The sequence below is a fragment of the Cynocephalus volans genome, chromosome 2, assembly GCF_027409185.1.
Source record: "Cynocephalus volans isolate mCynVol1 chromosome 2, mCynVol1.pri, whole genome shotgun sequence".
Classification (NCBI taxonomy): Eukaryota; Metazoa; Chordata; class Mammalia; order Dermoptera; family Cynocephalidae; genus Cynocephalus; species Cynocephalus volans.
The window spans coordinates 214,339,955-214,349,931 of NC_084461.1; the positions used below are offsets into that span (position 1 = coordinate 214,339,955).

The window sequence follows — 9,977 nt, forward strand, 5'->3', positions numbered from 1 at the left end:
TTTTGGTTTACTGTCTTCTCACCACAAGAGCATCTCATGTCTCTCCCTAAGCTTCTTTGTTATCCTGCATTTACCTGATAAATGCTGGATTAATAAATGGATGAGTGAATTAGCCTCACATAATAATGTACCATAATAGCCCTTGTTTTAGATATTAATAAGCTTTCTCTTCTATTCTGGCTTGTCATTTTTAAGTCTGCTTTTCTGTCTTTTTAAAACAACATATGAAATGTATCAATACTCAAAATATTTTTTAAAGGGTGGTTCTTCTTAGAGTTAGACTTCATTCAGAACCTCAAGTCTTGTTTAATCACCTAAGTTGTTTATGTATGAGGCTTAACTTATGACTGCTTTGAGCTGCTTTCCTGTAAAAATCTCTTATTTCTAAAACACACGGAGAGCTGTGAATTTCCATCCAACATCATACTGACAAGGCAAGGAATCAGGACAGCAGATCTGTCCCCAGAAGAGTGAGGCCATTGCAGTGACCACCCCTCAACCAGTGCATCTGCACCTGGAGGATCAGTTGCAGTTGGTCAGAATTAAGTACAAAACAACTGTTGTAGCAACGTACTAGAACTATTCCAGCCTCTGATCCCCTCCAGTAAATTGAGTGAGGTTTTTCCTAAACTTCATTTCACTTGTTGTCCTCAATCACTTGGAGTCCTAGACTCCTGGACGGGCATCAGTTATTTGAGGTTATCGCATCCACTTTCCTCATTGTAAAGATTCAGGAAGCCAAGATTCAGAAATATTAGCAGTCGGACAGCTCACAGCGGTGAGGATAAACTTTTAATTCTGTTCAGTTTAATCCTGTTTCACTTGATACCAAGGTCATTCTGACTTGGCTCCAATCTCTAAAACAATTTCTATGTATGTTTGAAGCCTCAGTTCTTAATTGTTTCTTGTTGAAGGAGAAGAGTGCAGTATAATCTTGAAAAGAAAGGCATTTTTACCAGACTTCTGATAGATTTCCCATAAATGTGTGGTTGTGTTTTTTAATGTAGCATACTGTATAAGTTTTTTATAAATGTCATACGTGTTCTTTAAGTTTTTAAAAAAGGAAATACAGGAAAGAAAGGGGAAAATGAATTAGTCATAGACACGTACAACCACTGAGTACTGGGAACAAGGGAGACAGGAGGCGCGGTGGTGTCCCCCCAGAGAGCACTCCTAATTATCAGCCAGGCTTGCTCCAGTGCTACCTCTCGCCTCGTGCTTGAGATCATGCTGCGTGCACAATTCTTTTATATTCCTTTTCTCACTGAGCAAAATGAAATTACCGATGGTTTTCACAAACATGTGCAGGTCTCATTTTTAATAGCTGTATAGTGGTCTTTCCTGTAATTCACCTCTTTATGGTTGTTCATTTAGTGTGTTTCTAATTTTTCAATACTGCAAACAGTGCTTGGAGGACTATCTTTCTGTGTTACTTCTTCTTTCTGAATTCCCGATTGTTGCCTTAGAACACATTCCCAGAAGTGATACTGCTGGGTTGGAACATGTGACCTAAGACTTTTGTTCCATGTTGTCAAATTGCTTTCCCAGAGTAACCTAACAATCTGCAGGGCTCCGAGTTGTGGGTCTGATGGACACTTTCCTGTTCAGTGTCTCACAAGGCAACATAGCTCCAAATCTTCACCCCTCACCGAAACTGTCAAGTGGAATTGGACGGCCTTGAGCCAGGCCCACTTGAACAAGCCTAGCTGTTCTCTGCTGGAGAGTGTTGGGCTTTGGGGGACTTGGTGTTGGCACATGACGTTTCCTCAGTAGAACTGCCTCTCTAAGATGTGCTTTAAAAACTGACAGCATTTCCTCCTCTGCTTGGAGGACAACATAGCTCCTGCATTTGAGGAGAGATCTTCCCCAAACACCTGCCAGCCTCCAGTTAGCTGGCCTGACCCCTATCAAAAAGACGATGGTGGTGCTGGCAGGAGAGCGAGGGTCTGGGTCGTGGCAGCCTCTGGTTCCATGTGAACCCGACCCAGTGCCGATTTTGTGGGATTTTCATAGTAGTGAAATCAGAATTCTCATTTTTTTCCCTCTTCTGTAACTGCACGATCAGCATGACAGAAAAACTAATGAAATCAAAGGCAGAATATTCACTCTCCTAAAAACTGTTTTAAATTTTCCAGGCTCCCTTCCAGCTCCCGTTCATACGCACACATGCTTTTCATTTTATAGTTCTAACCATAGCAGAGGGAGTTTTTATTCTGCTTTTCCAATTAACTGCTAACAGTGTTTTTCCACGCTCCTATATAATTTTCATGATTGCTGTTTGCCAGTTGCTTGGTATTCCATTGAGGGATTTTAACCCTTTCCCTATTTTTGGACATAATCTGTTTCTAATTTTTTCCACTATAATGAATATGCATTAATTCTCTCAAGTGGTTATGGAATATTTCCTTTCTGAATCTTCTCAGAAGTGGGACCTCTAGGTTACTCTGGGTGTTTCTGATCCACCTGACAAATACTGCCAAATTATCATCCACAGTGGCTGTCTCAAACCCTTAACACGCCTCAGACTTTGCAGTTGAGCTGTGAGCGATGGCATTGCTGTGGAGAGGGATGGCTGAGCAGCCCGTGCATGGCCCTGCACTCTGACACCCACTCCTCCAGGCTGTCGGGGTGGGCCTGTGGGTGGGTGCACCTGCTGGCAGCCCTGGCCCCGCACAACCTGCAAGGGTCTGCCATTCCCTTGAGTGCTGCGTGTGTGGGTGCGGGTCACAGGGAAGGGTTGTTTTCTATGACACTCCAGAGGTCTTTAAAAGCGGAATGAAGCCAACCACGTGCTCATGAGGCTGGCCTGGCACAGAGGGGAGCAGGCTGTGCAGTCGTGTTCCCAGGGTAGGAGTGGTGGGAGCCTCTGCCCGAGCGCAGGGTGCGGCTCACGGGGTGAGCAGGGTTTTACACAGCCATGTGTACACCCGGTCGTTCTTTGCCCAAGAGGAGGTGGCCATGGGGAAGACCCTGTGCCCCTCCTTGGCAGCTGGGAGGTTCTGGCTCTTTTCAGTCTGAGTGCCGAGGTCCCCGCAAACTGTGCGTTCTCTCAGCAGCCCTTTCTGGAAGCCGCCCCTTCCCGCACTCTGCACCAGGCACTTGTCTGGGATTCTGGATCACATGCTCCTCTCGTGGACGTTCCTCAGTGGCCTCGGAGCCTCCTTACCTATAACTGTAGTTGGGCTTTTGTGCGAACATGACTGTTGTCCACACCCACATTGGGACAGAGAAGGTGCCTCAGGTGCCACCTGGGAGGCCAGGCCTGCGGGAGGGTGAAGCCACGGAGGGCAGGGGCTGCTTGCTCCAGTGACTTGTTTATTCTCCACCTGGGCATTGGAGCAAGCGTGTCTTTGGGTCATTCACTCGCCACACCTTCAGAATTGGGGGCAAAGGGCATTTGCCTTCAAATGCACCTGGCACAGGCCACCTGTGTGAGTCGTTCATAAATCCAAGGTCTGCACATCGGCAACTGCCATGTGTGAAAAGGACACGTGTTCCTGACATTTGCAACTAACCCACAACCCCCTTGGTGTCTTGTCTTGCAGCCTGCAATGTATGGTACTTGAACTCTGTGGAGATGGAGTCCCTCACTGGCCACCAGGCGGTCCAGAAGGCCCTGAGCATCACCCTGGTCCAGGAGCCGCCCCCCATGTCCACAGTTGTGCACTTCAAGGTGTCAGCCCAGGGTATCACCCTGACAGACAATCAGAGGAAGTGAGTGTCCGGGAGGGACGTGGGGAGCAGCCCAGCAGGGGCGGGTTGCTGGGCACAGCTGGAATGCCACCTTCCACCTGATCTTTTCTAGTGGGGGTGGTCTTCCAGGTAAATCTTTAGTGGCCCTTGAGGTCATTAGTTTTCCACTGTCTGTCTAGGTTGTTCCCTGTCATTCACTAGGTCCCAAGAGCCATGTATAAACTATAGTATTTGTCCTGAAGGCTTTTTTCTCAGGAATCAGTTTTATATATATATGTATTTGGTGCTTTGAATATTACGCACATACATGCACACACACGTGATTGCAAATGCAAAAGTCTTTTAAGTAAGTTCTTGAAAAACAATCTGAGACTATGATCAGAATCCACTGATCTTTGTTGCAGCATCTTTATTTTTTTAACTAGTGGTCATCTCCTTTCAGATGAGAGGATGACCACCAGTTATAAAATAATGATATATATTGATGCATATTATTTCCTGTAGCTGGTTTCAAATGACTCTCATCAGAGTTGTTACTGAGTCAGTTGTGCTGGAGCATGTGCTCTACCCACGGATGTTCACTGAAGCCCAGTGGGGACACAGAAGAGACAGCCACAGGCTTGTCCCTCCTACAAGTGGAGCCTTTGACCTAGGATCACAGGCATGGCAGATGCAGTTACTATGTATTTGTTATGGAAACAGCCTTGTGTGACTAACAAGGCAAGTCAGGGTGTCCACTGTGGCAACATTGCCATGGCAGGAGCTGTCAGGACAGATGTACCCATGGGCCACTCAGGCCAGCTGAGTCCCTGCCTATGGATCCCCCAGCAGGGCCCTGCCCTCCCCTCCCCGCCCCCCCCGCACCTGTGGCTTTAGGATGAAGCGAGTTTAGGCAGGTTCAGGTTCTGCTCATAAGACTTCACCTGTTAAGAAAAGGAGCATGGGCAGATCTTGGGGTTTGCTGGTCAGATCCTAGCTCAGCACCGCCCCACAACACTGACCAGCAGGGTGACCCCGGGCAAGGTCCTAAACCCCTGATGCTCGGTTTCCTCACCTTTCAAACCTGCACCAAAAAACTGGCCTCAGGATTTAGTAACTCAAGGGGAAAGAGCACTTGGCAAGTGCCCTGCGTGGCTTGGCCCCACTGTGGACACAGGGTCAAGGTCAGGGGCCTTCCGCGAGGTCCACAATCTCACTATATGGTGCTTCCGTTCACTGTTTCCAAGAACTGTCTGCCCAACTTCATGTCATCTATGGACTTTTAATGAGCACAGCTTTGTTCTCCAAATGACAAGTGCAAGTATAAAATACTTTTCTGCTCCACGGATCTTCACATGGGGGGCCCGCATAGCGCATCACCCACCACCCTGCAACCCCCCATAATGGGAACGTCCTCTCTTCCTGTCCCACCAGGCTCTTCTTCCGGAGGCATTACCCTGTGAGCAGCGTGATTTTCTGTGCCTTGGACCCACAAGACAGGAAGTAAGAAATTTGCGTTTTTATTAAGCAAGGTTATGCTTTGTTTTACCCTTTAATTTTTTTTAATTAACATAACTTTTTTTTCTCCTTAATTACCAAGGTGGATCAAAGATGGACCTTCCTCAAAGTAAGTTGCCAGAATTTCTTTACATTCTCTCTTCGTTTACAATCATAGTCCAAAGTTGAATTTTGTGCCAGATTTCCAAAGAGGGTGTCTCATAAAAAAACGACTAAGTTGTGTCAATGTTTTAGGGGTTTTTTTTGCTTTAGAAAAAATAGAAAAAGTAAGAGTGTTCTCCTTAGGTAGTGAGGGCCTAAATGGTGTCAATGTTTCTGCTGGCTGTTGGCTGGATTTGCGGTGTTTATGAGGGATCTATAACACTGGTATAGATACAGAGGGGCGTGGGCTGCAGCACACTGAGGTCTGTGCAGCTAGAAGGAAGAGCCCCCTGTGTGTGTGAGTGCGGACGAAGCAGGTGCTCAGTACTTGCCAAATGTACGGGAGGACAGTTTTCGTCACGCCTGTGCTCTCTGGCAGGCCAGGCACCTGTTAGAGGTCCCTCTCTACAGGTGGATCTTTCCTTGGTTCTCTAAGTTCTCAGCGGCCTTGCTTGGTGTGGAAACATTCCCAGCCCAGTGTTGCCATTGGGACCTTGTCCTAACCTCCCACTTTGAGGCATAACTGTCCGCATTCCCCCAGGTGGGGTCATCTACACAGTCTAAATTTAATGACCACAAGTGTCCGATCACAGGCATTTTTCCCTAGGATTCCTATTTCAGATTTCTCGTGTGTCTACGGAGCTGATCAGTGCTCAGAGGGCCTCCCCTAAGCCCCCAGCAGGGACTGTGTTCTGGGCACACTCCTGCCTCTGGCTGGCAGGGGTAGCATGGGGATTTCATGTGCTTGGCATTTGGAAGTCCATCGGGGTTACTTGAGGGTTGTTGGCCAGTCCCTTTTTTGGCATGGAAACTGCTAGGCTTAAACAAAAAGTCCTTCATTTTTCTGAGAAAGAGAAGAAAGACCTATGCCAAGGATTTGGGTATGGATAATGGCCGTTATTGTGTTAAGTTTAGGACTCATAAAAGCCTTCTAAGATAATGGCTCCAATTCTTCTAAGAAAAATAATTAGATTCACTGTTCTTTTTAAACTTCCTGAACTATACATAGTTTATAACCCAGGCTTATGAGGCCCTTGACATATTTTCCCTCTGGTTCTAGTGGAGGGGGAGTGTCAAAGTCCCTGAGGCCCCACCCCGCCCCTCAGAGACCCTGGCCCAGTATGTCAGGCTGGGGCTTAGGAATCTGCAGGAACAAGTGCCCTGAGGATTCCGACTCAGGTGTCAGGAACTGCTGTGGCTTGAGCCTCAGCTTTGAGTCAGGTCCTAGACTCACCTCACAACCTCAGGTTCCCACCTGCAGAGCAAGAGTCATGCGTCACCTGCTGGTCTGTGAGGATTGGAGGTCAACTGCATGGACAGGTTCCTAACCAGGTGTTTGGCACCTGGCAGATTTTTGACATATGGCAGTTAAGGTTCCTCGTAGTACTGCTGGTGGCTGGAGGAGGCGGAAGCTTGCACAGCATGCGCGGTGCTTTGAGAGACACTTCCACTGTAACCTGGACTTTCCTTTTGCAGAGTCTTTGGATTTGTGGCCCGGAAGCAGGGCAGCTCTACAGACAATGTGTGCCACCTGTTTGCAGAGCACGACCCTGAGCAGCCTGCCAGCGCCATTGTCAACTTCGTATCAAAGGTCATGATCGGCTCCTCAAAGAAGATCTGAGAGCCCCTAGCAGCTCGGACCCGCCAGACTTCTGTCATTTCCCTCAAGACAGCAGTGGGGGAGGGCGGGGCCCCCATTTCATACCAGACTGATAATCCAGAGAGTCCAGGCCCAGGAGGGGACAAAGAAACTTCCAGCTCTACAAAACAGGGACAAACAACTTCACCATGGATTGGCCTTTCCTGAAAGTAACTTCTTATCTGACATATCTCCGTGGCCAGGTGCGTTTTGAGTGGAAGCAGCTGGGCACAGGTGCACGGCAGGGTCATGTGGGAAAGGGACATGCAAGGAAACAGCATGGAAAGCATGGTGGCCCCTGAGTTCCTGGCACACCAGTATTTGTGGGAGTGGACAGCCTGCTTGCAGGGTGCTGAGTGACCACTGCACCTGGCCATGGCTGGAGCGCTTTCTGTCCAGCCCACACCTGAGGCAGCAGGCTCCCTCACCTTGGTCTTCCTGTGATGGAGATGAACCTAGGAAGGGGATGCATGTCTGACAAAGGTTCGTGCGGGTCAGGCCCTTCCAGAACACGGCAGGAACAGGAACGAGGGGACGGTGTGATGTAATGAGAATGAGGGGGAGAAGCCTCCCAGCGTCGTGGGGGGGAGTGTGATGTCAGAGAGATGCCACCCCGCATGTGCTGCCAATTCCACGCCTCCTGCTCACATCTGGTGAACTGGGCTGGAAGAGCCCCTGAGGACCCTGAGAGGAGAAATGAAAAGAAGGAAGCAAACATGCGATTTCTATATAATTTATATTTTACGTATGCCAAATTATTTATGATAACTTGCCATTGCTGTGCTGTACTGGTGTCAGATGCTGCACGTGCCAAGCTATGATTTCAGGAGGGTGTGTGGTGGACTGCGGGTGACACTTGTGGGTCCCCTGTGTGTGGTGCTACCCAAAGGTGGTTTTGCCTCCAGCAGCCTCCCCGACACTTTACTTACTGGTCTCTCTTCCCGATTGTGGCTGACACCCTTTCTGATGGGGAAGGGCAAGGGAGGGATGGAAAGTGCCTGGGTTTCAGCTCGGCATCCCCCTCATCAGCTTGTTTCTGGTCATCTTCAGGCCTGAAGTAGCACGACCTAAAGCACCCCTGGCCTTCATGAGCCCTCACTGTGCCATGAGGCGACCCTGTGTGGTTAGGACAAGGAGAACAAGAAGGGATCCCAATACTACAGGCTTGAGCACCACTGTCCTGCCCCATCTTGGTCACCGAATCGGGTGCACTGTTCCATGCTTCTATGAGTAGTCCAGCACTGTGGTTCTCCCACCTGAGGCTGTCAGTGGTCAGATGTTTGGGAGAAGCCTCTGAGCCTGGAACTTCTGCAGAGTGCGAGGTGTAGCTGGGCCACGTCAGGATAAAGCCTTGAGCTCCTTCCCGCATAGTCCAGTGCACTCTGGGGACGCACTGACTATTCCCGCTGGGATCCCTCTGGAAATTCCCACCCTCCTCTGCTTTCAGAAGCTGGGGTTTGTGAATCCTCTGCTTTAAAGTAAGGGGCAGAGGAAGACTTCAAGACAAGTAGAGTTGGAACCAGCAGGATCACAGCGGGCATTGTATGTGCGTGCATGAAAGCAGGGGGACCATGCCACGTTTTAGCTCCTATTGACACACCAAACCCAAGTGCCTCCTTTCTGTGCCAAATGTCTGCCTTGGTCTTCGCGGACCTCCTTCCCTGTCACGCGTTGGCGTGGCTGTTTGAGAGAATGTGCTGTCATTCCCTAGTGGCCCTGATGTCTTTGGTGGAGGCTTCTAGCATTTCAGTTTTTCATCCACTGCAGGAATCTGGCCAAGGGGAGCAGAGGTTTGTGCTGTCCCCAAGAGGTGCCTCATCCTGAGATGGTTTAAACCCAAGTTTGACCCAAGCACCACAGCCAGGCCCTTTATCCTTCTGATGAAGGAAGAGGAGGCTTGTTTAGAAATCAGAGCAAGGTAGGGGTGCAGCACTGAGAAGCACAGCCTGCGGTGTGCTGCAGAGACATCAGGGCCTCCCGTGACGGTCATCGTGGAGAGCATTCAAGAAGCCACACAAATGTGCTCTTTAAGCTGACTCACCAGGTGTGATTTTTACTCAAGGTAAAAGTGGTCAAGGGCATCAGGGAATTTGCTCCAAGCAAATAGTTCCCTTTGAGGAACCCAAGGAAGCCACTTTCCAGGGTTTCTGACAAGCCGGTACGACAGGTGTCTTTCTTCCAGGGCAGGGCGAGTCCATGTCGTCACAGACTGCACTGTGGGCTCAGACACCGTGAGCAAGCCTTGCGGCCAACGCTAGTTCAGGCACTTGGGAGAAGGAACGTCTCCCAGGCATCTTGCCTCTGGGGCAGCAGTTGGGCAGGAACGTCCTGTCCTGGGTTGTAAATGCCGTGAGTTCACAGTAACTGTGCCTGACACACATTATAGCCAGGGTCCTATTAACCTTCTCATTAAAGACATTGTTGTACTCCTCCAGTGTTAAGCTATAGCCATGTTAAATGTCACCCTGCATTTATCCTCAGCATCAGAGACCTTGTAATGTCTCTTTATCTGCCTTACCTATTAGTGCATATTTTTACTTTTCTGATATTGTAAAGAATATACCCAATATGTAAATGAATGTTCTATAAATCTTTTGTATAGTCATTTCCTCTGCTCTTTAAATATCATCTCTATTCAGAGTATAATAAAATTATGAACTTGGTAAGCCTCAGCGAGACAGGCATTTGTGTGCCCCAAACTGCGTGTTGTGTGTGTGTCTGTGTGTGCACATTTATGTGGGTGTCTCTGTGCCCATGCATGTGTGTGCATGAGTGTGTCCGTGTGTCCATGTGTACGTCTGCATCTGTGCCCGTGCTTGTATGTATGCCTGTGTGTTTATGGATCAGTGGATTCGGTTATAAATTCACTTATATTTTGTCTGCAGGAATATATGTGGCTATTTCAAAAAGTTCATGGAAAAATAGAATTAAAAGTTAATACAAACCTTTCCATGAACTTTTCAAAGACACCTTGCATTTGAAGATTTCTGCCCAGAGACCTTGGAAA

General features: G+C 48.5%; 1 protein-coding gene across 3 annotated transcripts in view; it reads left to right on the top strand.

Annotated features, from left to right (window-relative positions):
- TNS3 (tensin 3) overlaps positions 1–9,531 on the top strand; it is a 252,451-nt gene extending 242,920 nt beyond the window's left edge. For all 3 annotated transcript variants that reach the window (XM_063085688.1, XM_063085686.1, XM_063085687.1), the window contains 4 exons: positions 3,546–3,714; positions 5,107–5,175; positions 5,273–5,299; positions 6,808–9,531. In XM_063085688.1, coding sequence (XP_062941758.1) covers positions 3,546–3,714; positions 5,107–5,175; positions 5,273–5,299; positions 6,808–6,952 — 410 coding nt within the window. In that variant the 3' untranslated portion in view covers positions 6,953–9,531. The remainder of the gene's footprint in view (positions 1–3,545; positions 3,715–5,106; positions 5,176–5,272; positions 5,300–6,807) is intronic.
- Positions 9,532–9,977: the final 446 nt, after the last annotated feature.